The sequence below is a fragment of the Hirundo rustica genome, chromosome 12 (genome assembly GCF_015227805.2).
Source record: "Hirundo rustica isolate bHirRus1 chromosome 12, bHirRus1.pri.v3, whole genome shotgun sequence".
In the NCBI taxonomy this organism is placed as follows: domain Eukaryota; kingdom Metazoa; phylum Chordata; class Aves; order Passeriformes; family Hirundinidae; genus Hirundo; species Hirundo rustica.
The window spans coordinates 8,783,688-8,811,187 of NC_053461.1; the positions used below are offsets into that span (position 1 = coordinate 8,783,688).

Sequence of the window (27,500 nt, forward strand, 5' to 3'; positions counted from 1 at the left end):
CTTCTGTGAGTGTAGCCCTGCCTGCCTAATCCTGTTGTGGGGGCACCAAAGCATCAGGAGTGGTTGGGTGCCTGCTGCCCACAGAGGCAAAGCAGGGGGTGCTGATCTCCAGATGGGGGTAATGCAGTAGTTCTTCCTCATTCAGCTTCTTGCCTTGCCTTTTTCTACCATGTTGCTGGCTGACAAGGAATGGTGGAGGGCAGCAGCCATTGCTAGGGGCACAGCCATCATTCCTGGGGCCTCCCCAGCATCATTGGCCCACATTAAGGGTTTGGCAGAGCTGGACTCAGTTTGTTTCCCATAAGGTGCACACAACCTCAGCTGGCTCCCAGCGGAGCTGCCAAGGCAGCGAGCCTGGTCAAGGAAGGGTTTAATGGTCTGTATTGAGTGTAATGAATTGTGCTTTGGCTGTGGATGTGTGCTTCCAAACCTCAGCCTGTGCCTGCAGCTCTGGGGTGCCTGGGATGGCAGGGGTTCTGCGGTGGGAGGACAGCAGGCACTTGGCAGAGCACTATGTTAGCAACAGGAAGCTGGTCTCTGCTCCTGGCTCTGTGCCAAGGAAGCCAGCCAAGCCATGGGCACAGCCCTGCCAGGGCAGGGGTGTAAATGCCAGGTGCAAGCTGTGCCACTCCAAACATAGGGATGACATCAAACACATCTATCTGCAGAACTGGGGCTAGGACTGTCCCAGCTCTTGTCTCTTTGGCCTGTGTCTCCAAAGTCCCCAGGCATGTGGCCCTTGAAGTGTGCAATTTGCACACCTGGGGTCAATCATGACAAATAAGGGCTGCCAGTGCTCATTGGTGTGTCTCCCATGCTGGCTCTCCTGTGCCTCATTGCTCTGTGCAGCACATGATTGCACATACCCCTGAGCCAACCTTGGCTTGCTTCTGGGTGCAGCTGGAGCTTGTTGTTGGCCCATGACCTGCTGCTGTGGTGAGATGTTCATCTGGCACTTGCCCTCAATGATGCAGCACAGGTTCCCTGTGCCAAGCAAACACAGCATTGGAACGACCTGTGTCTGCCTGCCAGGAGCCCACTGCAGAGCTGGTGGATCCCATTGGCATCCCCGAGCCATTGCTGTCCGTGGGGTTGCTTACCCTATCCCAGCTGCACAGTAGCATAACAACCTCTGCCCCACCACCCTGCTGCCACCGCAGCCAGGGGCTGGAAGAGCTGGGGGAGGGGCAGCTGGCTGTGAGGTCCAGGGGGAGGAATGCACCTGCTACCCAGGAAAGGCCTTCCCACATCACAGGGAATCAAACTGCAGCATGTAAACTCACTGTCCCCAGCCTGCTCAGCAGGTCCTGCTCTCTGTGTAGGTAAGACACTCAAGATTGTTTGCTATAGTAAGGCACAGTTAGAGCAGTGTCTCATTTTAATGGTGTTTTTATTGTGATTTAAGAGTGAGGGGTATTGGGGGGCTGGCGTGGGGGGGAATGATATGTTGCCTGTGACCTGCACTTCTGCTTTATTGTCTGGAATGATTGAATTGCAACTATTTTGTGGCAGTAATACCCTGATAATTTTCTTCTCCCCCCTGAGCTGTCCGTTGGGTAATTAGAACAAATAAACTTGAAAGCCCTCATTACTTTCAAAAAGTATTGCCTCTCTCCTGGTTTGGTTTCTTGATGGCACATCCCCAGTTTGAGGATCAATGTATGATCCAGCTAGTGTGTTCCTGTTGCATGTGAGTGATGAACTGCCCTATGTTAACTGAGATTTCTTGGGTGAGTTGCGTGCAGGGCCAGGGCTGCTCTGGCATTATCCTAATGACACTAGGAAGGCTCAAGTGGATGCTTAAGGATCTGTAGGGGAGAATGTAAATTCCCCAAGAGCACAGTATGCCCATGGCTTGTATGGCCACAGCCCTGTCAGTGCTGATGCTGGACCACCCAAAGCAGAGATGTTAGGTGGTGGCTGAGGAGTTAATCACAGCAGATTACCCATCCTGTGGAGTTCATAAATTAACACATTGGCTTCTCCAGTGACTTAGACATCCACGCTCACTGGCTGTCAGCCCTGAGCATTGTGTAAGCAACTTCTCTCTGGCATATGCTGAGCTGCACTAGCTACTATTTTAGAGCCTGCCTGGTATTTTCCATCATGGTCCTACAACATGTGCTCAGCACAAGCAACAGGGCAAGGACAAGCCCTGCCTGCTCTCCTCACCCTGTGGCTTCCCCAGTGGTGGGCAGGTCTTGGCTTCTGCAGTGGTGATAGTGGTGGGAGGGAATTACCAGCCCTGCATAAGGCTAGCCAGTGGTTTGGGGACATACTGGGTGTGCTGCAGACCCCATGTTGTGTTTTCTTGGTTTCCACCCTAGGAATGGGAGCCCGCTTGCTGTCAAATCCTTGATCAGTGGACAGCGTATGCTCTTCCCACCCCCTTGTTTACACTAACAATAATTGCTAGGGGACCATCTGTCACCATTGGTGGAACCTAAGCTGAGTGAGAGCTGGTAGTGGCCATGGCTAGTGGGAGAGCAATGGAAACATGAAGCAGAGAAGCAAAGCACTGGTGATAACAAGGTTCAGCACTGTGGTAGCAGCATCTGGGATGCCACAGCCCCAGCCACAGCTGGAGCAGAGGGCACCAGCAGGACAGTGGCAGCTGGATCCCTTTGAGGTCCCCAGTCCTGCTGTGCCATGGGGCCAACACATCTCCTGTGACCCCTCTCTGCTGTGCAGAAGGTCTGTGCTGTCCAAAGCAGTGTGCAGCTCCTAAGCAGCCACTTGAATTTCTGCAAAGGGACGGTGGGACCTTGCACAGCCCTGTATTGTTTCCTGTGGGGTGGGAATATGTTGAGAGTGAGCATGGCTCCTGCAATGCTGGGAGTGGCAGCTGAGCAGTGGAGTGCCACCTCCAGTGTGAATCCATACCACTGGTAGTTTGTGAGTTTGTTTTGGAAGCTATGCAGGGCCCAAACAAGGGCTGCCAGTGATATCTTGCCTGGCTGTGGTGTGGATATGGGGGTCCTCCTGCTCTCCAGCCTATACACACTGAATAACAGTCCATCCAGCACAGCAGCACAGGAAGCTTTTGCATCTCCTTTGGAGCTGGGATGTGCAGGGAGGCACATGACGATGTATACCCTGTCCTTTCCTACCCCATTCTAAACTTCCCCAATTTCACAGATTTGCTCTATTTTCCTCCCTGACACAGTTCTTTCTTCCCTAGCATTTGCCCCAGTGTGCCCTCTCCTTCAGCAGGACATGGCCAAGGATGTACCTCTACCATGGCATGTGAAACACTAATGAGGACCTAAACCTTGTTAATCCTTAACTTGTTATGAGCTCCAGTGGATTAGGATGAGATGTTAGATTGAATGAAACCAACAACTAAATTATGAGCTGATACATTAATGAATCACCATAATGCAAAGGCTTCAAACTGAATTTTCCTTGGAAAAATGTAGGGGGTTTGGGGTTGTGTGTGTTTGTTTGTTTGTTTTTGGTTTTTTAATGTATCAGGGATGCAGGAAACAAAGTCTGCAACTTTTCCTCTGTTGATGCCACACCTTGTCGAGGAAGCAGAGTGGGATAGCTAAATTTTTGCCACTCACTTGGGTGCCCATGGGTAGGGTGCCGGGTGGCAAGGGCTGTGATGTCACTTGCACGGCTTGGATGAGCAGGACACAGGGAAACCCTTCCTCATTCACAGCGTAAAACCCATCTTTGCAGATGCCCAATGCGGTGCTGCTTCCAGATGGACACGGCGGAGTGGAAGGGGCCCGCTGGGGCTGCTAAAGCATGGCAGTGCCTCCTGTCTAACCGCTAGCACTCTCCTGCCTTGCCCTTTGTGTCGGCGGCAGGGCAGCTATCCCCGCGGTCTCTCCTCGGGCACGGAGGCACAGCCTGGCCCTGGCGGTGACGCTGCCGCTGGCACGGGGACCGTTTTGCCGCCTTGTGCACCGGCAGTGCCGCAGCAGTGGGTCGGTGGGCTCAGCAGGTGCGTGGTGTGTGCACGGTGTCCGCAGGTCCTGCAGTTTTGGCAGCGAGACTCCCGGGAGCCCCTCACCCGGAACCAGCTGGTGCAGCCTCTCGCAAAGACCTGGCCGGCAGCGCTGAGCCCGCGAGGCTTACTCGCGGGCGGCACACCCCGCTCCAGCGCCAACAGCGACCACCCCACAGCGCCTGGTGCGGTAGCCCGGGGGACGCGTGTTCCACAGAGAGCCCGGAGTCCCCCCCGACACGAAGCACCCACCACAGCCCGCTCGCCCGCTCTCAAGATGGCGGCGTAGGGCGGGCGGCGACGCGGCGGGGCGGGGCGGCGGGAGCCATGTTGGGGCTGCGGGAGGAGCCGCTACCACCCCCGGCAGCAGCGGCGGCGGGGCAGGGGGCGGCCATCGCCGGCGCGAGCGGGGCAGCGCCGAGCCCACCGCCGTGCGCTCGGGCCGGGCGGCGGCCGCCAAGGCACCATGGCGGCGGCAGAGGAGCCGGTGGCCGTCCCGAGCCGCTCCTACTGCCGCCGCCACCAGGAGCCGCCGCCGCTTCTGCTGGTGCTGCTACCGCTCCTGCTGCTGCCTTTGTTCCCCTCCGAGCTGGGGGGCCACCGCGCCGCCGCCGCCGGCAGGCTGGGGGCCGCCGGCCCGCTGGGGCTGTCTCGCCGCCGTGCCGTGCCGGGCGGCGGCCGTGCCCCCGGGGCTGCTCCCGGCGCCGCGCCGCCGGTCCCCGCCGCGCTGCCCGCCTCGCGCCGCCCAGCCGCGCCCGCTGCCCTTGGTCCCGGCGCCGACCCCGGGGCGGCGGGGCCGGCGCGCAGCCCCGAACCGCCACCCGCTGTTCCCCCAGTACAACTACCAGGCAGAAGTGGCAGAGAACCAGCCGGCGGGGACGACGGTGGTGGCCGTGGCGGCCCAGGACCCCGACGGGGGCGAGGCGGGGCGGCTGGTGTATTCCATGGACGCGCTGATGAACAGCCGCTCGCGGGATCTGTTCAGCATCGACCCGCGGGCTGGGCTCATATCCACCACCCAGGCCCTGGACCGCGAGAGCATGGACCTGCACTACTTCCGAGTGACGGCCACGGACCACGGGGCACCACGGCTCTCTGCCACTACCATGGTGGCCATCACTGTGGCTGACCGCAATGACCACGACCCCGTCTTCGAGCAGGGCGAGTACCGGGAGACTATCCGGGAGAACGTTGAGGAGGGATACCCCATTCTGCAGCTACGGGCCACGGATGTCGACTCCCTGCCCAATGCCAACATCCGCTACCGCTTTGTCAATGAACAGGCTGCCTACGATGTCTTTGAGATTGATCCCCGCTCCGGCCTCATCACCACCAGTGGGCCAGTGGACAGGGAGAAGATGGAGAAGTACTCCCTGGTGGTGGAAGCCAACGACCAGGGCAGGGAGCCAGGGCCCCGCTCTGCCACTGTCAAGGTCTACATCACGGTCCTTGATGAGAATGACAACATTCCTCAGTTCAGCGAGAAGCGCTACATTGTCCAAGTGAGGGAGGACATACGGCCCCACACCGAGATCCTGCGGGTCACCGCCACGGACCTTGACAAGGACAACAATGCGCTGGTGCACTATAACATCATCAGTGGGAACAGTCGTGGTCAGTTCTCTATTGACAGTGTCACTGGGGAAATACAGGTGGTGGCCCCCCTGGATTTTGAGGTGGAGCGGGAGTACACCCTGAGGATTCGGGCTCAGGATGCCGGGCGTCCTCCCCTTTCTAACAACACTGGCATGGCGAGTATCCAGGTGGTGGACATCAATGACCATGCCCCCATTTTTGTCAGCACCCCTTTTCAAATCTCTGTCCTGGAGAATGCTCCCTTTGGCCATTCTGTCATCCACATCCAGGCCGTGGATGCAGACTACGGTGAGAACTCACGCCTGGAGTACAAACTAACAGGGGTCTCAGCTGACACACCCTTTGTGGTGAACAGTGCCACGGGGTGGATCACAGTCAGTGGGCCCTTGGACCGGGAATTGGTTGAGCACTATTTTTTTGGGGTAGAGGCTCGTGACCATGGCTCTCCATCTTTATCTGCCTCGGCCAGCGTCACCATTACTGTCATGGATGTCAATGACAACCGTCCTGAGTTCACCCAGAAGGAATACTTCATCCGCCTGAATGAGGATGCAGCCGTGGGGACCAGCGTCCTCAGCGTCACAGCAGTTGACCGGGATGTGAACAGTGCCATCACATACCAGATCACAGGAGGTAACACACGGAACCGCTTCTCTATCAGCACGCAAGGTGGGCTGGGGCTTATCACTCTGTCTCTGCCACTGGACTACAAGCAGGAGAGGCGCTATGTGCTCACCGTGACAGCCTCTGATCGCACCCTGCGTGACAACTGCCACGTTCACATCAACATTACTGATGCCAACACACACCGGCCTGTGTTCCAGAGTGCCCACTACTCTGTGAGCATCAATGAGGACCGGCCTGTGGGCAGCACTGTGGTGGTGATCAGTGCCATGGATGATGATGTGGGAGAAAATGCTCGTATCACGTACTACCTGGAAGACAATGTCCCTCAGTTTCGTATTAATCCAGACTCTGGGGCCATCACTCTCCAGGCTGAACTGGACTATGAGGACCAGGTCACATATACATTGGCTATCACTGCCAAGGACAATGGGATCCCCCAGAAGGCGGACACCACATATGTTGAAATCATGGTGAATGATGTTAATGACAATGCCCCCCAGTTTGTCAGCCCTCATTACCAGGGCATGATCTCCGAGGACGCACCTCCTTTCACCAGCGTGCTCCAGATCTCTGCCACCGACCGGGATGCCCACACCAATGGGCGAGTGCAGTACACCTTCCAGAATGGGGAGGATGGGGATGGGGACTTCACCATAGAGCCCACCTCGGGGATCATTCGCACTGTGCGCAGGCTGGACCGCGAGAACATTCCTGTGTATGAACTGACTGCCTACGCTGTGGACAGGGGCATCCCTCCTCAGCGAACTCCTGTCCACATTCAGGTTATCATTCAGGATGTGAATGACAATGCCCCTGTCTTTCCTGCTGAAGAGTTTGAGGTCTTGGTTAAGGAGAACAGCATCGTAGGCTCTGTGGTGGCCCAGATCACAGCTGTTGACCCGGATGAGGGACCCAATGCCCAGATCATGTACCAAATTGTGGAAGGCAACATCCCTGAGATATTCCAGATGGACATCTTTTCTGGGGAGCTCACAGCCTTGATAGATTTGGATTATGAGACAAAATCTGAATATGTGATTGTAGTGCAGGCCACCTCTGCCCCTCTGGTCAGCAGAGCTACAGTCCACATCAAACTCATTGACCAGAATGACAACAGCCCTGTTCTGAAGAACTTCCAAATCCTGTTCAATAACTACGTGTCCAATAAGTCAAACACCTTCCCCTCAGGGGTCATAGGGAAGGTCCCAGCATATGACCCAGATGCATCTGACCGCCTCTTCTACTCTTTTGAGCGGGGAAATGAACTACACTTGTTGATTGTAAATCAATCCAGCGGGGAGCTGAGGCTGAGCCGTAAGCTGGACAACAACCGTCCGCTTGTGGCCTCCATGCTGGTGACTGTCACAGGTAGGGGGTGAAAATCATTAAATCTTCAGTACATTACCTTTGTGAGGCTCTGCAAGGTCCCTCTGGGGAAATCCATTGCTCACTGGGGATTGGGTTGGGGACTGGTAACCAGATTTGGATTGGGAGTCTATTCCAGTCAGAGAATACTACTGGAGTGGTGTGATGGGTGGAGGGGTGGCATGGGAGAAAGGCTGTTGAGCAGTGCTCTTTAAAGGGACTATGGCTGGAAATGGCCTGCAAGAACAAAGCATCATTACAGAGCTGTGAGATCACTTCCGGCTGCTAGTGAGGTACCTTTGGAGGTGCTGTGGCCAGCCAGACTGTGTTGTGTGCCATAGGGTGCTGGCCCAGGAAGGAGGCGAATCCCAGGATGGCCAGGCTGCTGGCCCAGGGACTGGTACACTGTTTTGTTCCCAAGCCCAGGTGGCTCTTCTCTCTGCTGGGACTGAGTACTTCCCTGGCTCTGCACAGGAAGGAAGGATTGAGCTCAGTGCAGAAGGAGCCCTCTTAAAACACCCAAACATCTATCTGCTGGTAGCAAACAATTCAGTCCGGATTCTGGCTGTGGCACCTGCCAACACTTGCTTTGCAGGGTGGCTTCTAAAGCCTAGACCACCTTTCTGCAGCCAACTAAGTGTTGCAGGGGACAGCTGTGACAAATCTGTGTGCAGCACCTGGAACTCTTGCATGGTGTGTGTTGTTGGAGTATCCAAATGCAGATGCTAGCTGTAGCTAGGGGTGGCTTTGTGAGGTGTTGGGGTGCCATCTAGCCCAGCTGAGGACAGGACAAAGACAGACCTAATGACTTGCCTGTAAGCAACCAGGGTTTGGACCTGGAGCTTCCAGAGCCTGAGCTTTGCCTTCACCACTAGCCTTTCTTAGCTGGTGGATGCATGATCTGAAATGGAGGCATCTGTCCATTGCTGAACCATGTGGCTGTGGGAGGGAGGGCAAGAGCCCTCTCTAGAGGGGTCAAGCAGTGAATTGCCAAGAGTTCCTGGGGAGCTGTACTCTAAATTGTGATGCTCTGCTGACCACCAGCTACCAGCTGCCTTCCCTTTCAGCTCTTTTGATCTGCTTTATTCTGTGAGAGGAGGATCTCTTTCAAAAGATGGAGTGAGGGCTTTAAAAGGAGATCTGTACATGAGCAGCACCAGCCTGGCAGTGGGTTGGGGCTCTGTGGGGGCTAGTTGTAGCTGCAGGGTTGGCCGAGAGCAGCTGCAGGCAAACACATGCCCATTGCTGGAGGTGGGGGTGGTTTTGGCCTTTTCAGCTTCTGCTGAAAAAACATACTGGGTATGTTTATGCAAGCCCTCACTAAGTGTGTTTCCTCACACACTTAACCCTGCACAAAGGCAGAAATCACATCCTGAAGTCCTGTATCAAGCCGCCTTGTGGCAAGGGGGCCCTTGCAATTAGAATGTCGTCATCTCCCAGCGGAAAGGGAGAATGGGAGAGGTGTGCTTGTGAAGGAGGGGAGAAGATGGAAGGGGAAGAGCTGTTCTGGTGAGGGAAGTGAGATGCTGGAAAATGAATCTTTTGTTAGCTTTTATGTTGGCTGTGGAGGTGGAAGTCTTGTTTGGTTTTTCAGTCTTTGTTGTTGGAAACCCCCTGCCCAGCTGGCAGCTCCACCAGCCCCATGCTGTCGCTGTGTGCAGAGAGAGGATGAGTTTGCGGAGCTGGCAGCCAGGACGTTCAGACCCAGCTGCATTGTCTGCCCCAGACACTGTGCCGTGACAGAGCACTTTCCTGCTGCCACAAGGCTGCAGTAGCTCCTGTGTGGGTGCCCCAAGGGTCAACATCCTAGGAGGGAGTGGCTTCCCTGCCTTTATGGTGCATTTGAGGGAGGCTGAATCCCCCTAAAACAAAGGGCAAGGGGCCGTTTTGCGTGCCTGTGAGCTGTGTGTATTCTTAGCTCATCCCCTTGTAAGAGGCAGAAGACTTAGGCCATCACAAACCAGTGCCTTTCCAGTGGGGCTGATTGCCTCAAAACTGGCCTCAGCTTCTTATAGGTGTGTGGACACCTCTGGCTGCTAAAATTTGCTCTTGGGCTGCTGAGAATGCAGGACAGTGGGATGGAGGGGCTGTCTATGGCCAGCAGCACTGTGAAATTGGGGCAGTGTAAGAGACTGACATCATGTTGACTTTAAACCATTTCAGACTGGTTTCTGTGGGTTTGATGGCAAGTGTGGAGGCTCAGCTGTGGGAGAAGGACATTCATCTTTTGTGCTGGGTGATGGGAGCCTGATTTACTTTCATGATCTCTTAACGGGTAAAGTGTTTTAAAAATGTTGAGAGGTCTGCCAAAGCCCTTCAGCAGTGGTGAGGAATGTTCACTGTACCGACACCTGTCTCTTTTCCTGACTTCTCTCTGGAAATGTATTACTGTTCCTCACCTGCAAACATGAAAGTCACCCTGTCTTTCCCCAGAGCACTCTTGCTGTCTCTGGGTAGCCACTGCAGTCGGAATAGTGGCTTTTGGTCTCTTGGACACTTGCTACAGCTCAGAAGACATAGAGCTCTTCTTTAGCTTTGTTGCTTTTGAAGGTGGTAATTGTCAGTCTTGGAATTGTAAACACCATGGCCCAATGCTGTCCAGCACAAGGGTTAGAGTCCCTTGTCCCTTCCCCTTGCTCCGTTCCCTGTAGCTGTGTTTCTAGGACTCCTCACTCTGCTGCATGAATATTCACCAGGCACCAGCTCTCTAGCCACAGGATTTAATCAGAAAGGCTGAGCTTTCGTGATTAAAATGCCTCCCGTGAGGGGTCAGTGCCTCTAGCCAGCTTTCGGCTTTCTTCCGGTAGCTTTATTTTTTTCCTTTCCCCATTTGCAGTGGGTCATTCTCTTAACCATCTGCTTCCCTCTGCATGGAGGGAGGAGGCAGCCTTGGTTGTGATGCCAAGGTGGGACAGTGTTAGAGGAGGGGAAGGCTGTGGGGCTAGGCCTGGCTCCACATTGCTATGGGGAACTAGGAAAGGGATGCTTGGCTTTCCTGCTGTGGGCTGGGCATCACCAAAGGCATAAGGTTCCCCTCAACTCAGTTTCTTCCCCAGGCACAGGCTCCTTGCTCCTATGACATTACTGGCCTCCAGGCTGTCCCAGAATATCCTCAGCATCATGTCATCCAAGGCCAAATAACAGCCATAAATTAGGCAGATATCTGATGGAGACTGAGCAGCCCCTGGGGAGAGCAAGAGCTGCCCTCAGGCCTTGTGGCTGCTGGGTGAGCTATGAGCTGGAGAGGAGAGGGGAGGGAGCTGGGCTCCTGTGGAGCTCATGCTTTCCTTGAGAGGAGAGGAGAGGAGAGGAGAGGAGAGGAGAGGAGAGGAGAGGAGAGGAGAGGAGAGGAGAGGAGAGGAGAGGAGAGGAGAGGAGAGGAGAGGAGAGGAGAGGAGAGGAGAGGAGAGGAGAGGAGAGGACCCAGCTTTATGCTGAGAAGAGAGCTGGTGTCAAAGTGGTGGTATCCTGGGATACTGTCTCACCAGGTGGTTCCTCAGGGAGAGCTGCCAAGCTGATGGTGGCTTGAGGAGCATCTTATGCCAAGTATGACTTGTGGCTTTCCTCACACTCCTCCCTCCCAAGGTCTGGGGGGGTCTCAGTACCCCATGAGCCTCTTGCAGAGAGAATGTGCCTTGGTGAATGCAGGTGATGATGCCAGTTCCTTGCCCTGGGGTTAGACAGATGGCATGTCCAACCAGATGCTGAATGGAGCTGTTTAGTTGCTGCTGCTCATGCTGCCCTCTGTGCCAGAGCAGGCAGGGTGTCACACAGAGGGGTACTTCCTCACTGTGCTTCCATATGGGGTGGGAGCAGTTTGACTTCAGAGAGAAGCAACCCCCCTTTCCTCCAGGAGATTAGCTCCTGGGTGACTATACTGGCATGCTGCTCCCCCAGCCTGGAGCCAGCCTTATCTCCAGAGCACCAGCCCTGGTGCACAGGCTGCTGGTTGTGCAGGAATTTGCAGGGTCACTAGAAAGCTTTCACCTTCTGAGGAGTAGAAGAGAGAGGTGGAAGAAACGGAGATGTTTCTATTTGTAAATCTTCGTGCACTGCAAACATCAAACAGGGCTAAGGGAAATCAAAAGACTTTGCAGCACAGCAGTCATGGGAAGAGAAGAGCAGTAAAGGCAGCTTTGTATGTGAAGGCTTGGAGCTGAGGTATGGATGAGAGATGAGTGGCTGGCATTTGCGCACCTGATCCTCATCAGGGATGGGGCTGACTAGGGTGACAGGAATCCTGGTGCTTCTCGTGCCTCCTTGCACTGGGTTGGAGGAGGTGAAGCACATAGGAGAGGTTACAGCAAGGCTTGGGATCCAGGATTAGTCATGGGAGTCACTGCTGAGATGTGCTGATGTAACTATTGTCTTGGTATGATGATGGAGAGCCAGTTTTCCAAGGAAATATATGGGTTTGAGGCTCTCAGGTGAATGTGGGGTGGGAGATGGGAACAAGAGATGACAGCTGTGTGCTGCTCGTGCCCATGGGGCACCAGCATTGGGGTTAGAGCAGTGGGCTGGAAGATGGAGTAAGGTCCTTGATGAGCCCCATTGAGCATTTCTGGGGCCGCCAAGGTTGGCACAGTCTTGCCTTACCAGGCTGAAGTCTGGGTCTGCCTGCTGGAGCCTATTCTAGAGGCCCAGAAGGAGAGGACCAGGTGATTGGAGGCATCCTCCTGGGGGGCATCAGACAGGCTTCTCCCAACTGGTTGCCCTGGCCAAAGCTGCTAGCAGATGGAGTATCCTGGGGTATTAGGATCCATTTGGTTTCTGGGAGTTGGGTAGGTGGGGTGAGGCAGGGACCCATGATCACAGATCTGCTAGGCTGGAAGCTGCACCATTGCCCATTTGGGCTGTGCTGTGTTGCCTGTGCCTCTTACAGCCTGAGCCTCTGGCCGGGAGTGCACCCGATGTGCGGTGGGTGAGCTGCTGCTGCTGGCCAAGATCTGGGAGAGAGCGGGCAGGCATACTCCTTCCAAGTGTCCCTGTGTTCTCCTCTGCTCCTGCTTGGAGATTGCTCATGTGGTGTGGGATCCCAAAGGGAATGAGTTTGTTTCCAAGGAAAATAGAGATTAAAGAGAATTAAACAAACCTGAGATGGCCTAAGAGAGGAAGAGATGCAGAGCAGATGGTGAGAAGGAGGGAAGCAGGGAGACCAACACAAAAGCTTGGGAGAGCCTGGAGGAGAGAGGAAGGAAATGGCAGGAGGAGAGCATAGGAAAAGGCAGCATGGGGAAGGCACACAGGGCACAGCAGGGAAGCAAAACACCCCAGGCCCTGGCATCAGCTCCTGTGTTTGCCAAACCTCCTGCTGGGACGTCCTTCTGTTCCTGAGCACCGTTGTTCCTGAGAGCTGTTTGCTGCTGAGATCCAGAACAAGGAGAAAATCTGAGAGTTCTTTCAGTGGAGAGCCTGATGGGGGGTAGAAGGTGCAGCCACACGGGCCACTTCCCCTCCATCCCAAGTGGCCCCCTGCTAGCCTTTGGGACTGTGGCTACAAGCTTCCTTAACCTGTTGGGGGCCACACTGGGGTGCGGGGCTCTGCCCTGGGCTGGGAGGGAGGAGGCCCTCCAAGCAGCCTCCAAGCAGGCAAAGACCTGCAGCGTGTTCCTGTTCTCTCCAACAGATGGGATCCACAGCGTGACAGCTCAGTGTGTCCTGCGGGTCATCATCATCACGGAGGACATGCTGGCCAACAGCATTACAGTGCGTCTGGAGAACATGTGGCAGGAGCAGTTCCTCTCCCCGCTGCTGTCCGCCTTTCTGGAAGGCGTGGCCACTGTGCTTGCAACACCCAAGGAGGACATCTTCATCTTCAACATCCAGAATGACACAGACGTGGGTGGCATGGTACTCAATGTTAGTTTCTCAGCCCTGGCACCATGGGGCGGGCGCTACTTCAGCTCAGAGGAACTGCAGGAGCAGCTGTACATGAAGCGCATGGTGCTGACAGGCACCTCCATGCTGGAGGTGCTGCCCTTCGACGACAACGTGTGCCTGCGGGAGCCCTGCCAGAACTACATGAAGTGCATCTCGGTCCTCAAATTCGACAGCTCTGCCCCCTTCATTGCCTCTCACTCCACCCTCTTTCGGCCCATCCACCCCATCACTGGCCTACGGTGCCGCTGTCCCCAGGGCTTCACTGGGGACTACTGTGAGATGGAGATTAACCTGTGCTACTCCAACCCCTGCCTGAATGGGGGGATCTGCACCCGCAAGGAGGGGGGATACACCTGCGTTTGCCGCCAGCACTTCAGCGGTGAGTGCTGGGGCTGGGGCCCTGAGGGGAGGGCTAGGTGGGGCCCTTGGCATTGCTGTAACCATGGCAGGTGCTTTTCCCACCAGGGCAGTGGGTATCAGGGCCTCAGTGCCTGCAGCGGTCCAGCTCTGCTCCCAGCTCTGTGTTTCCATGGTGCTGCATGTGCAGGGCTGAGGTTGCCATAGAAATCTGTCTTGTAAGGAGTTGGCATGGAGGACTCTTGGGGACCCTGGCCATCGCTTTCCACCCTTTCTCACAGAGGAGGAGGACTAAGCTAGACTATGCTAAGCTGGGGTACTGGAGGTTTCTCAGCTGTGCGCCATGCTAGGAGGGTGATGGGCTCTGGGACCGTCTGCTGGTTTCCGGCTGTGCCAGTCTTCATCTGGTCGGGCAGAGGTGTGGAGCCACACTGGCCCCATGTGCAGTGGCTAAGCTGCAACCCACCCAGAACAGAAGGAGGGGAGACTGGGCCTAGGTGCCCCACCAGGCAGGATCTGATCCAGGCAAATCTGGTCCTAGCTGGGGGGGCTGGCAGGGGAATTCACAGTCCAGTCAGTGTCTTGTTGCCGCAAGTTCCCAACAGGCTGTGGAGAACTGGCAACTGGGGGATGAGGGGAGGTGGCCTCAGGCTATTGAGGAGGGATCCCCTGCCTTGCTCTTGCTGCCTGGAGGGAGCATGGCAGCAGATGGCTGCCTGGAGCTCTTCTGTAGGTGGCTCCTGGTGAGATAAGCAGAGTCAGTGGTAATTAACCTCCGGCATTTGAAGCATGAACAACCATTAGCAGAAGGGTTAATGAGCTCATTTGCCTGTCACTTCATGCTGTCTCCTCATCCTCCTTGTATATCACAGAGCAAGTAATGGGAGCAGGGCCTGGATGTAGGACTTCAGCTGAGTGATTCCTTGAGTTCTGTGGGGATAGCTAGCATGGGAAAATGGGCTGACATATGCCCTGGACTACACTGTTAGGGTGGCATGAGTGGCATCCTGTTACCCCTGCTAGCAAGGTGCCAGGGTATTTGTTGTTCCCTGTGTTGCTCCCACTTGCATGCAGTGTTTGGAAGCTCCCGGTGCCATGGGTGATAGTTCTACAGCTATTAACAAGAGCTCAGTGGCATTGGGCTGTCCCCCCACCCCAGAGACAGGACTAAGATGCCTATCCCAGGTTTGTGTGAGGGCAGGACCCAAGGAGGCACTCTCATCATTACCAGGACTTCCATGGCTTGCTTCTCCATTCTTAGGACTTGCAGCCCAGTGTCCTCCTGTCACATTCCCATGCTATACTGGATCCAAAGTTGCCCTTTCATTCGGACCTGGCATCACATCAGTGGCTTGTGCCAGGCTGGCAGTGGTTGCTAGCTCACTGGCTACTGTGGGGAACACTTGGGTAACACTTGGGTGTTGTATCCTTCACTGGCCCTCAGCTGCTCCACAGACTCCTTCTCCTCAGCTGCCCTGTCCTGAATCCAGGCTGAGGTCTGCATTCCCAAGACAAAGAGCACATGGGTGGCTGCTGTGTATGCATCCCAAGCCCTTGGCCTTGCTTCTGCAGGCGAGAACTGTGAAGTGGACAGCCGCGCAGGGCAGTGTGTGCCCGGCATGTGCCGCAACGGTGGCACCTGCACCAACGATGCCGACGGCGGCTTCCGCTGCCAGTGCCCAGCGGGCGGCTTTGAGATGCCCTTCTGCGAGGTGTCCACACGCTCCTTCCCACCACGATCCTTCATCATGTTCCGGGGTCTGCGCCAGCGCTTCCACCTCACCCTTGCCCTCTCGTGAGTTCTCTCTTTCCTCCACTGCACACCAGCATCCTTGGTTCACCTGGCCCTGCTCTGGTAGCTCTTATGCATAGGACACTGAGCCAGTCCAAGAACTGCCTGATGCCCTCCAGACCCCTGTGTTACTGGCTTTACTTCCCTATGGGGCTGCCCTGGCACCTTTAGCCAAAGGGCTCTGAATCTGCACTGGCATCAGCTTATTCCTTCCTGCAGTGCCTCTGTTCTTTGCTGCTGCCAGCTCTCTGCCTCCATGCCAGGCCCCTGTGCTCAGGTCTTAGTGTCCCTGTGCTGGGATGCTCGTGCATGCCACGGGAGAAAGGGGGTCTCCACGTGCTCCTTGCACACACCCTGCCCTCGTTCTTCCTACCCTGCTCCAGGTTCAGCACTGTGGAGCCCAGCGGCCTCCTGCTTTACAATGGGCGTTTGAATGAGAGACACGACTTCCTGGCTGTGGAGATCATCCAGGGGCAGGTCCAGCTGAAATACTCCACAGGTACACTTCACCCTCTCTCTTGTGGGATAGGTGTCATGGGAGCTGTGAGAAGGCCTGTGCTGAGTGGGGAGAGAAGAGTGCTGCCCTGGATGGAACCTGTGCTAAGGGAAGCAGGGTTAAGAAGTGTTGGTGAGCATCAGTGGACAGTGCAGGGGACAAGTTGTGTGTATCAAGACTCTCCCTGGGCTTAAGAGTGCAGTTTGTGAGTACAAACCAGGACAAACCCTTTTGCTGTCTCTGCTGCTGTTCTGTCCTGTTGTGTCACTATGAGCTTCACAAGTGGATTTGGTGCCTTAGGAAGGGTGGGAACGTCTGAAGGCTGTCTGGCTTCCCTCAGCCTGCCATCATCCCTGTCTCCTCAGGAGAGTCCAGCACAGTAGTGAGCCCCTACCTGCCAGGGGGTGTGAGTGATGGGCAGTGGCACACACTGCAGCTCCGCTACTACAACAAGGTACGTGTGCCCCAGCTGTCCCCAACGCTCATGGCTCTCTCTTGCCGCAAGTAAGCGACTCTGGCTCTCCTGTTCTCTGGCTCTGTCCCAGGGCAGGGGCTCTGGAGAGAAGGTAGAGGAGGTTCTCAGCCCTTAGGGTTGGATGCAATGGGTAGAGCTGGGTACAGGGACAGACTGACTCTCAGGACCTCACTTGGAGGCTGCAGGAATGTGCTCCATGCAGTGTCCTTGCCCATGTCCCTGCCTGGTGCTGCTTGCTGGGCTCAGCTGTAGGTTTCCCTCCTGCATTGCTCACACCTCCAGGAGCACAGCTGAGCCTGGGCCATGCTCAGGCCTTCCCTTGCTGTTGTGTGAACCCTTGGGTGCTTGGCTCTGGGGCATGTGTGCTGTTGACACACTTCATTTGCTTTCAGCCCAAGGTCAGCACCCTAGGGGTGGTGCAGGGCCCCTCCAAGGACAAGGTGGCCATCTTGACAATAGATGAATGTGATGCTTCAGTGGCCCTGCAGTTTGGCAGCGAGATTGGAAACTACTCCTGTGCTGCAGAAGGTGTGCAGACCAGCTCGAAAAAGTGAGTTCCTTGGAACTGCTGTGGTGAGGAGAGGTGGTCCCCTGAGGAGCCAGGCCTTCACATCCAGACCTTGGCTGTGTGTTCCTATCCCTGAGGATGTCTGCTTCCCAGCCCTGTAGGCACTGGGGGAACTAGCTGGGCTAGTGTGAGGTCACTGTACCTCTTAAAGCCCTGGGCTTCTGATCCTGCAGGTCCCTGGACCTCACAGGTCCCTTGCTCCTTGGAGGGGTCCCCAACCTGCCAGAAAACTTCCCCGTCACTCACCGGGACTTTGTGGGATGCATGAGAGACCTATTCATTGACAGCAAACGCATCGACCTGGCCTCCTACATTGCCAACAACGGAACTGCTGCAGGTACCAGTGCCTCTGCTCCTGCCAACCCCTGCCCAGGGAATGGCTTCTCCTTCTCACACAGCAGTGCTGCTGGGCTGTAACATCATCGCAGCACCACAGCTGGAGCTGAGCAGATTCTCACTGGAGAACAAGGCCTTCAAGGTCCCCCTGAATGATCCAATGCCCACCTCAGCTAATGTTCTGGGAATGTCCCCTGATCCCAAGTGCAGAGCCTGCTGAGCTGGCTGCCCTGGGAGATGCTAGATCATCAGTCCAGCTTTACAGTATCTTTGTTCTGGCATAAGGAGCACCAACAGCCTTAACCCTCTTCCCTGAGCAGGCACAGTCTGTGTGGAGACACTGAGCAGCAGGGCTTGCTCCTCTGACAGCCAGGGAAAAGGCCAGCAGGCAGGGGTCCCTTTCCACGTGAGCTGGTTGAGGCTGATACAAGTGACTTTCATACCTCCAGGTTGTCATGCCAAGCACACGTTCTGCGACTCCAGCCCCTGCAAGAACGGCGGCACCTGCTCTGTCAGCTGGGGGACCTACTCCTGCCTCTGTCCTGTTGGCTTTGGGGGCAAAGACTGCCGCCATGGTGAGTGAGTGGACAGTGCTGGGCACAGTGCGCAAGGCTGTGCTGGGATTTTTCAGAAGCAGAGCAATGGGTCCATGTGAGATGAACTAACTCTGCTGTCCCTGCATCTAGTGCTCCCTGTGAAGTGCTCTTCCCTTCTCCTCACCTCCACTTTCCTTTCCAGCTATGCACCATGCCCACTATTTTCAGGGCAACAGTGTCCTGACCTGGGACTTCAAGGCAGACATGAAGATCTCATTGCCATGGTACCTGGGGCTGGCGTTTCGGACGCGCCAGCAAGATGGGGTGCTTCTGCAGGCCTACGCAGGCCAGTACACCACCCTACTCTGCCAGGTATGGCCACGGCCTCAATCACAGCACCATGGCCCAGCCTCTGCTGCTGTCTGCCCCAGGAGGGCATGGGGACCTTGTTCTCCCTGCTGGCTCCATCCGAAGCAGAGGGTAGTTGAGGGGAGAGGCATTTAGCAGGGATGGATTTTCCTCCCCATGCTTTGATGGAGGGTAGGCTGGAAGCAGCCAGAGTTGATGAGGTTTTTGCTCACTGCTGTCATTGTTGTTCCCTTTCTGCAGCTGGCTGGGGGCCTGCTCTCCTTCATGGTGAGCAGGGGGTCAGGGCGCAGCACCAGCCTCATCCTGGACCAGCTGAAGCTCAGTGATGGGAAATGGCACGACCTCCAGCTGGAGTTGCGGGATGTCCACAGTGGACGAGAGTCGCGCTACGTCATCACTCTCACCCTGGACTTCGGGCTCTACCAGGTAGGTGCTGCTTAAGACCCTGGCACCAGGACAGGAACTGTGGGGAATGCTTGGCAAACACAGGCAGAGCTGTGCCTCTGCACTTCCTGAGAGGGCTGGGACAGGGCTGGTGCCTCATGCCTCATGTTAGTCTCTTCTGCAGGACACACTCGTTGTGGGAAATGAGCTGCATGGCCTGAAGGTGAAACACCTGCATGTGGGGGGAGTCCTAGGTTCTGGCGAGGTGCAGAATGGGCTGAGGGGCTGCATACAGGTGAGTCCATTGCTCTGAGCCTTCCCTTTTCAGCGGATCTGTTTACATGGAGAGTTGGAAACACAAGTCTGACAACTGCTGCCAGCATCCATCCTGCTGGTGTTACTCTCCCTCTGGGCATTTAAGGCTTTGAGGTGCCATGGGGTAGTGTTAAATAAAGTGGATAGAGAGTGGCTACTGCTGGGGGTTTGTGGAAGGCAGGAGAACAGGAGCCACATATGTCTGTCCTAGCTTCACTGTGGGTTTGTCACCTGCACTGCAGGGTGTGCGACTTGGTGACAGCATCACTGGGACCATGCTGCCCAAGCCCAACCATGCCCTGCGGGTGGAGGCTGGCTGCAGTGTACCAAGCCCCTGTGACTCCAATCCCTGCCCAGCCAACAGCATCTGCAAGGATGAGTGGCAGAGCTACTCCTGTGTCTGCCAGCCAGGTAGGACCTCCAGCACCCTGCCACTCCTCTGTTCTTTGTGGCTGCTTATCTTCTCCTCTCCCTCTGTGACTCCCTCCTGGCTTGTGACTGCTCTCCTGTCCATGCCTTGACACTCTTTCAGACACTCATCAGTTTTTCTGGAGGGTAGGATCCCTCCTGAGCTCCCTGAATTCCCTTGTTGGTACTCCAGCAGCTCTCAGGGAGAAGGTATTTGCTTTACATGATGGTCTCTGTCCACACCTCAGGGTACTACGGAGGGGACTGTGTCGATGTGTGTCACCTCAACCCCTGCAAGAACAAGTCGGTGTGTCGCCGCAAGCCAGGCTCACGCCTGGGCTACGTGTGCGAGTGCAGTGGGAACTTCTTTGGGCAGTACTGTGAGCACAGGTGAGATCCAGGGCAGGACCATGGCCTTTGGGCCTGGCTCCATGCTGGCGTCTCATCCTGGATGTGTAACCTCAGTGCCACCTTCCTCCTTGGAGCTGCTGAGCAATTGGACTGGTGGCAGAACAAGGCCTGGGGAATTTGATTGTTGTAATATCAAAGGTATTTCTCTCTCTAGGATAGACCAGCAGTGTCCAAAGGGCTGGTGGGGAAATCCCACCTGTGGACCCTGTAACTGTGATGTGAACAAGGGCTTTGACCCCGACTGCAATAAAACCAACGGGCAGTGCCATTGCAAGGTGAGGGGCCGCTATGCCAATGGGGACATGGACCATGGTTTCTCTGAAACCCTGCTTGTTCTTGATTCTGTTCCTTGTCCCCCCACAAAGGCTTGGCGGTTGTCCAGGCCCTGTTTTATGTGCCTGAATCTGGGCTGCATCCCTGCTCAGTTCCTCTGCACAGCCTTCCTGGCCCAGCACGGTGATGATGGGGGCAGTGGGGTGCTTGAAAATCAGGAAAGCCTTGACCTTCTCTGGCTCAAGGGGCTCCCCAGCCAGCCTCAGCTGCTGTCCCAGTGGGCTCTCTGATGACTGTCCCCATCTCCTCCCAGGACTTCCACTACCGCCCCAGAGGCAGTGACACCTGCCTGCCCTGCGACTGCTACCCTGTGGGCTCCACCTCGCGCTCCTGTGACAGGGAGACTGGCGGGTGCCACTGCCGGCCCGGGGTCATTGGCCGTCAGTGCAACAGCTGTGACAGCCCTTTTGCCGAGGTGACGCCCAGTGGCTGTGAGGGTGAGTGTGGGCACAGGAGTATGGGCAGCTGGTGCCGTGGGCATTGGTGTCAGTGGCTTCGCCCTGTGACCAGTGTGTCTCCACAGTGCTCTATGACGGCTGCCCCAAAAGCCTGAAGGCGGGTGTGTGGTGGCCTCAGACCAAGTTTGGCTTCTCGGCTGCAGTGCTGTGTCCCAAAGGCTCCTTGGGTGAGTGGAGGATGTGATGGAGAGGGGAGGGGGCAGCCTGGCTGTCCTGTAGCAGCCTTGGCAATATCACTCCATTCTTGCACTACCATTCAGCTGGGCTTGAAGTTTGGGAGAAGGAGGTTGAAAGAGAAAATGCCACAGCCTGGGGAAGAGCAGAGAGTGAAGGGTGCTGGCCATAGAACTGGGGTTGGGTAAAAGCTATGGAGTGTAAGACCCATCACCCAGCCATGGGGCTCTGTTGTTTCCTCAGTCTTGGTCCCCATCTTCTTCTGCTTTTGAGTTCACCAGGCTTGAGGCTGAGGTCAGGCCTGGCACAGCACCCACTGTGCCTTGCTGTGGCTCCACCGGCCCCATACCCATGTGACCTGCAAGGGAAGCAGGGCACAGTGTGCTGTCAGTGAATTTTGGGTAGGAGTCAGCATCCTGAGCTGGAGGAGGCAAAGCTGTCCTCAGTGACAGAAAAGGTGTCAGCAGGGTGTCTGGGAGTGTAGGGCAGTGCAGGCCCCAGGGGGCAATACAAACCATGTCCTTCCCTAGCTGTTTGCTCCCAGAGGAGGCAGATTCAGCTCCTAACTGTTGTCACTTCTCTCCCCGGTTCTCTTGCCCTCTGTGCACAGGCTTGAGGGGTGCAGGTAAGGTTGTTCCCATCTCCTTCCCCCTGTGCTGTAAGGGCTGCACCACATGGCTTTCCTTCCCTGCTCCCTGCCTGACACTCTGCACACCCCTGCACTTTCCTCACTGCTTCTGGAGCTGCCAAGGGTCTCCCCAATGCTTTGCCTGGTCTCACCGCTCCTACACAGTGTTCCTGCCCCAGCTTGCTAACCAGCACAAGCCCAGCTGCAGCTGAATGCAGCCCTTGCCACCCTCTGTGGCAAGGTGTTGGCTCTGGGCAGGTCTGTGCTCTGCTTGCCAGCTGGGATGGATGCTGGCTCTCCTGGATGCCACTTGATTGCTTAGGCTGGGTGGAGAAAGCTGTTGGTGAACAATGGGTGGTGAGTCCAGAGAGGAATGGCTGTGTGGTGGAAGAAGGGGAAACTGTTTGAGTAGGGGGTGGTAGGATGGGAGCAGGAATTGATGGGCAGGCACAGCACAAGGTCCTGTTCCTTCTGCCTGGCTGGCAGGGGAAGGCACAGGGACCTGGGGGTCAGATTCTGCCCAGATCTGCATTTGAGTCAATCTCTGTTCTGTGCAAAGGGAATGCCATTAATATGGGGACTTCTTGTTCTTCCTGCTCCCTTCTGCAATGGCACTGGTCCCTGTGATTTTGTAGCTGCGAGAAAGGTGACTGGAAGGACTGCTAGGAGCTGGAGGTGGTGGAAGGAGGTGCACTTGTCCCTGGGGCTTTTTTGAGCAGCAACTGGAGTCTGCTCTAAGCTTCCTCTCCCTCCCCTGCTACCCTCTCCCAGCCACAGGCACTTAGGTGGGCTCCTGTACCCTGATGCTGTCCCCAGGAGGACCTGCTCCACAGTCCTGCTGGGTACACTGGAGTTGCCTGGTTTTTCTTGCTCAGAGTGTTTGTGGTAACACACCCAGCTGAGAATCTTTTTCTCTGTGTTGTCTTTAGCAGCGTTTTTGGTGGTGGTTAACATCTCATCCCATTCAGTTTTGGAAACTCTCTTGCTGTACACAAGTGCTTGGGCTCCAACTAGGGGCTAGCACTAGATGCTGAACCCACACTGCTCCTGTGGATCCTCCACACTGGAGTCCACCATTCCACTCCTCCATCCCCCTTGACTGAAGAGGCTCATCTCAGGGGCTGGTTTTCCAGCCCAACAGCAGGGCTGTTGTGCTCCTAGGGAGGCTTTGCCCTGTAGAGAGAGCAGGACCTCAGCAGGCATTGCAGGCTGTCAGCTGGGGGATGGCTAGAGCTGCTTGGGCTTCCATAGCTTGGGGTCAGATGTGCCTAAGGGCACAGTCATGTCCCCTTGGGCTTTTCCAGCCTGGGTCCTGCCAAGTCAGTCCTTTTTGCAATCCTGTGTGATGGCACCTGGTGTGATGCAGTCCCAAAGCACACATAGGCACCCAGCTCATGGAGGGAGGAGATGGCAGCAGCTTGCTGAGGTATTACAAATCGAGTAGAATGGGTTGCACTGGTGCAAAGCAGGACGATGGCCCAAGGGACCCTCCCCATCACTTGTCAGTGCCACTCTTTGGGATTAGCTGGTGCAGAGGATCCCTGCTGGGAGGATGCAGAAAGGCAGCCATGTCTCCTGTGCTGAATTTTCAACAAGCCCTTCCTCCTTGTTTTAGGTGCAGCCATCAGACACTGTGATGAGGAGAAGGGCTGGCTGGAGCCAGATCTCTTCAACTGCACTTCACCTGCCTTCAAGGAGTTGTCTGTGCTGGTAATCCTCTCAGCTCTGCAGCCCTGACAGAACAGGCGCCCTCTGAACAAGGGCTCACAGCCAGAATTCAAAGCATTCAGCTCTTCAGGGGTGCCTGGAGTACAAGAGGCCATTGTCACAGTGCTCAGTGCCTTTCTGTTCTCATGTCCTTCCCCCAAATCCCTCCTGTGGGAGCAGTGGTCTGAGCTTAAGTTCATATGGCTTCATTTAATCTGTGTCCCCCTCAGAAATGCCTTGAGTTGTGCCAGAGTGTTTGAGGGGAACATCAATAACCCTGAGCAGAGCTGAGTGGTTTGAAGCTGGTGGGATGTCTGCTCCATGGGACCTCTTTAGCCCTCCAATTTTGTCAGGGACAAATCCCTTTGAAATATCCAGGCAATTGTATTCAACCCTCACACAGTCATCTTGGCTGAATTGAAACTGAAGCCAGGAGAGTTTCCAGGGAAGTATTGCCAGGCCCTTGCCCTGTCCTTTCATCTCCTTGTCCTTTGTCGAGTATAGCACTCGGTTAGCTGGGCCAGTGCAGATCCTGGTGTGTTGCTGGAGGCTGATTGTCTGCCAGATGTTCTCCCTGTTCTAGTGACCAGCACTGCGAGTGTCCATGGCTTCTGCCGCGGCCTCAAAAATAATGTCTGTGTCCAGCAGGGCCTGCAGCATCCCAGTTTCCTGGTAAGGAACCTGCTGAATTGTTTAACCCTCTCTTTTCTCCCTGCTGACAGCTAGAGGGCTTGGAGACAAACAAGACTGAGCTCAACACAATTGAAGCCAAGAAGCTGGCCCACCGGCTCCGGGCTGTGACAGACCACATGGACCACTACTTTGGCAATGATGTGCACATTGCTTTCCGCCTGCTGTCCCGCCTCATGGCCTTCGAGAGCCAGCAGCGTGGCTTTGGCCTGACAGCTACACAGGACGCCCACTTCAACGAGGTGAGTCCTTCCCCCAAATCAGAGTGGCTTCTGTTGCTGCTTCTCTTAGCAGCCACCTTGTGTTTCTGAGGGGATTGAGGATGTGGTGGGACCCTGTCAGAAGCACTGGGCTCCTCAGTCCACACCAGCAGTATTGGAAGCAAGACCTGTGTGGTCAGGGCTGGAGCAAAGAGTGATTGAGAAAAGGCAGAGAACTGGATTTGCTCAGCCTGGGAAGGCAGAGAGAGGCCTTACTGTTCCTGGCAGGTCCCCCATGGCAAGGGTACAGGAAAGATGTCTTGTAGGGCACTGGTTGATGAGAATTGAGGGTGGAGGCCCATCACAGTAGAATGTACCTCTCTTCCCAGAGCCCTTGTGCAGAGAGCACAGTTCTGCAGTCTGGGGGTGGTCAGGAGAGGCCCGAAGGCCATACTCACCCTCTGTCTTCACGTCTCTCCCCTTTAGAACCTGCTGCGCGCAGGCAGCTCTGTGCTGGCGCCTGAGAACCGGGAGCACTGGGCCATGCTGCCACACGGGGAGCATGGCAGCGCCAGCCTCATGGAGCAGCTGCGGGACTACTCAGGCACATTGGCCAGCAACATGAAACTCACCTACCTCAACCCTGTTGGTGTTGTCACCCCCAACATCAGTGAGTAGGAGCGGGCTGCCGTGTGCAGAGACACTCTGCCATGTCACCTTGTTCCCTTCTCATCTCACTGCATCTCAAGGAAAGTGTTGGTAATATCCTTGATGGCTCTCTCAAATATGGGGAGGCATTTGTGAGAGATGTCCTGGTCCCATCCCTGCCTGGACTAGCTGACCTTCAAGAGCTAGCAGAGCCAAGAGTGTGCTGCCTGCTCCCAGTTACTTTATAGTCTCTAGTGAAAAAGCAGCTGGTCTTTGTGGCAGGAGTAGTCTGCCCTATGGCAGAGCAAGGATCTGGGCTGAGAAGCAGCACTGTAGGTACTGAGATTTTGCATCATGCCCAAATAAAGGTCATAGCCCCAACCCAGCCTGTGGTACGGTCTCTTTGCCAGGGACTTGGATCCTGGGGTGCCCTTGAGCACAGTTGCTCTCCAGGTGTCCATCCTTGAGCTGACTTTCACTGCCTTGCTCCTCCACAGTGCTGAGCATTGATTGCATGGAGAACCACTCCCACATCCGCCGGCGCTATCCTCGCTACCACAGCAACCTCTTCCGGGGCCAGCCTGCCTGGGACCCCCACACCCACGTTGTGCTGCCACTGTCGGTGCTGAACCCTCTGAAAGCCGAAGGTGAGCACGTGAACATCACTCAAGAAACAACATGAGTGGGTACAGCTGGCAGGAAAGATGTAGAATCATAGAAAGGTTTGGGTTGGAGTGGACCTTTAAAAGCCATGTAGTTTGCATATACCCTACTGAGACATAGCACTATCAGAGGTCCAAGAGCCAACCCTGAGAGCCTGAGCTTTACACTTCACCACTTCCCAAAGGCTCCTGATGGCCTTGCAAATTGTCTTCAGAGCAGCATGTGCTAACGAGCGCGCGTGTTTTTGTGTGTATGTGTCTTGTGTGTTCTCACCACCCCCTTGTGTGCCCCAGCTGTCCCCACAGTAGTGCCAACGCTGGCTGGGGGTGAAGGGAACTACACTGTGGAGAACTCCTCCCCGAAGCAGGCGCTGCCAGAACCTGAGCCCGCTCTCACTGTGGTCATCCTCGTCATGTACCGCACCCTTGGGGGGCTGCTGCCTGCACGCTACCAAGCGGATCGCAGCAGTGTCAGGTACATCCTCCTCCCCTTTGCCCCCACAAGCACTAGTGGAGAGGGGCTGTCTGGGCTCTTTTCTGTTCCCTCTGGCAGTTGCCAAGTCTGTCTGCAGTGGCAAGGGTTTGATTCCCAGCTTTGGTGCCGCTCTGTGCTCCATGTTGTAGACTGGCAGAGCTCTTCCTTGTGAGATGTCAGAGCAGGACACCTGAGAAGTCTCTAGGTGTCTGCAGCTGCTAGTGATGATAGAGCTCTGTTGCTCCTTGCAGACTCCCCAAGAATCCTGTGATGAACTCCCCCATTGTGAGTGTGTCTGTGTTCAGCAATCATACCTTCCTGCAAGGACCCCTGGACACCCCTCTTGTGCTGGAATTTTACCTGCTGGAGACGGCCAACAGGAGCAAACCTCTCTGTGTCCAGTGGAATCACTCCAACCTGTGAGTTGAGCATGACCAGGCCACTCTCTTTGAGCTGCTTTCCCCACACACCTCCTTGTTCCCCAAATTTCCCTGAGCAGCACTGAGATGTGGGGGTTTCCGCCCTCTCCCATGGGATTTGTTTCTTCTGGGAGGATACAGCAGGGTCATAAAATCATTTCATTTGGAAAGGACATTTAAGGTTATGGAGTTCAACCATTAACCCAGCACTACCAAGTCCACCACTAACCCATTTCCCTCAGTGCCACGTCCACACTCTGGCTCCAGTATTTCAGCTTTATGAGTGCAGTTGTATCTGCTGGCAGAAGAGCCTTGTCAGTCACCCCTCTTCTCTGTGGTTCCTGCCCCACCCCTCCACCCCCACATTTGTGTGTCTTCTCTCCTAAATGCACTCTGCTTTTGGTGGCTGTAGGACCAACCCCTCTGGCTTCTGGACAGCCAGGGACTGCGAGCTGGTGTACCGAAACACCACCCATGTCCACTGCCAGTGCTCCCAGTTTGGCACCTTTGGGGTTTTGATGGACAGCTCACACCGAGAGGTAACCTCAGCCTGTGGGGCTGTGGGTGATGGTGGGGACTGTTAGCACCTGGGTCCCAGCACAGGCAGAAAATGACCTGGGCACAGGCAAAAAATTTCTTGTGGGACACAAATACAGTTTGAGAGTTCTGCAAGCTTCCTGTGCTTGCCCCTAACACTGCTATTTGCCTTTGGTTCTCTGCTGCTGCAGCAAGTGGAAGGTGATCTGGAGACACTGGCAATTGTCACCTATTCCTTGGTGTCTCTCTCCTTGGTGTCTCTGCTGTTGACCTTCTCCTTTCTGACCTGCCTCAAAGGCCTCAAGTCTAACACACGTGGCATCCACTCCAACATATCAGCCACCCTCTTCTTCTCTGAGCTGCTCTTTCTCCTGGGTATCAACCGCACTGAGAACCAGGTCTGTGGGCTTGAACAAGCTCGCCCATGGGTGTGAGGGTGAGGTGTGGATGATGCCATTAGCGTCGGCAGAGTGGGACCATCTCTAAGTCACTTTTGTCTCCTCAGTTTCTCTGCACTGTGATTGCCATCCTCCTCCACTGCTTCTTCCTCTCTACCTTCGCCTGGCTCTTCGTCCAGGGCCTCCACATCTACCGCATGCAGACTGAAGCCCGCAATATAAACTTCGGGGCCATGCACTTCTACTATGCCATCGGCTGGGGAGTGCCTGCCATCATCACTGGTAAGAGCTGCTTGTGCTA

The 27,500-nt window shown here is 55.6% G+C and overlaps 1 protein-coding gene across 1 annotated transcript in view; it reads left to right on the forward strand.

Moving 5' to 3' along the window:
* The first annotated feature begins 4,421 nt into the window (after positions 1 to 4,421).
* The window catches only part of CELSR3 (cadherin EGF LAG seven-pass G-type receptor 3), a 31,732-nt gene continuing 8,653 nt past the window's right edge, over positions 4,422 to 27,500 (forward strand). Inside the window, 26 exon segments of the mRNA XM_040075931.1 lie at positions 4,422 to 4,535; positions 4,537 to 7,546; positions 13,170 to 13,802; positions 15,353 to 15,575; positions 15,956 to 16,071; positions 16,434 to 16,522; positions 16,936 to 17,093; positions 17,285 to 17,448; positions 17,897 to 18,022; positions 18,186 to 18,355; positions 18,593 to 18,778; positions 18,921 to 19,031; positions 19,294 to 19,462; positions 19,708 to 19,849; positions 20,025 to 20,145; positions 20,457 to 20,640; positions 20,727 to 20,828; positions 23,079 to 23,173; positions 23,893 to 24,102; positions 24,547 to 24,730; positions 25,206 to 25,355; positions 25,665 to 25,845; positions 26,097 to 26,264; positions 26,677 to 26,803; positions 26,993 to 27,199; positions 27,307 to 27,481. Coding sequence (XP_039931865.1) covers positions 4,422 to 4,535; positions 4,537 to 7,546; positions 13,170 to 13,802; positions 15,353 to 15,575; positions 15,956 to 16,071; positions 16,434 to 16,522; positions 16,936 to 17,093; positions 17,285 to 17,448; positions 17,897 to 18,022; positions 18,186 to 18,355; positions 18,593 to 18,778; positions 18,921 to 19,031; positions 19,294 to 19,462; positions 19,708 to 19,849; positions 20,025 to 20,145; positions 20,457 to 20,640; positions 20,727 to 20,828; positions 23,079 to 23,173; positions 23,893 to 24,102; positions 24,547 to 24,730; positions 25,206 to 25,355; positions 25,665 to 25,845; positions 26,097 to 26,264; positions 26,677 to 26,803; positions 26,993 to 27,199; positions 27,307 to 27,481 — 7,315 coding nt within the window.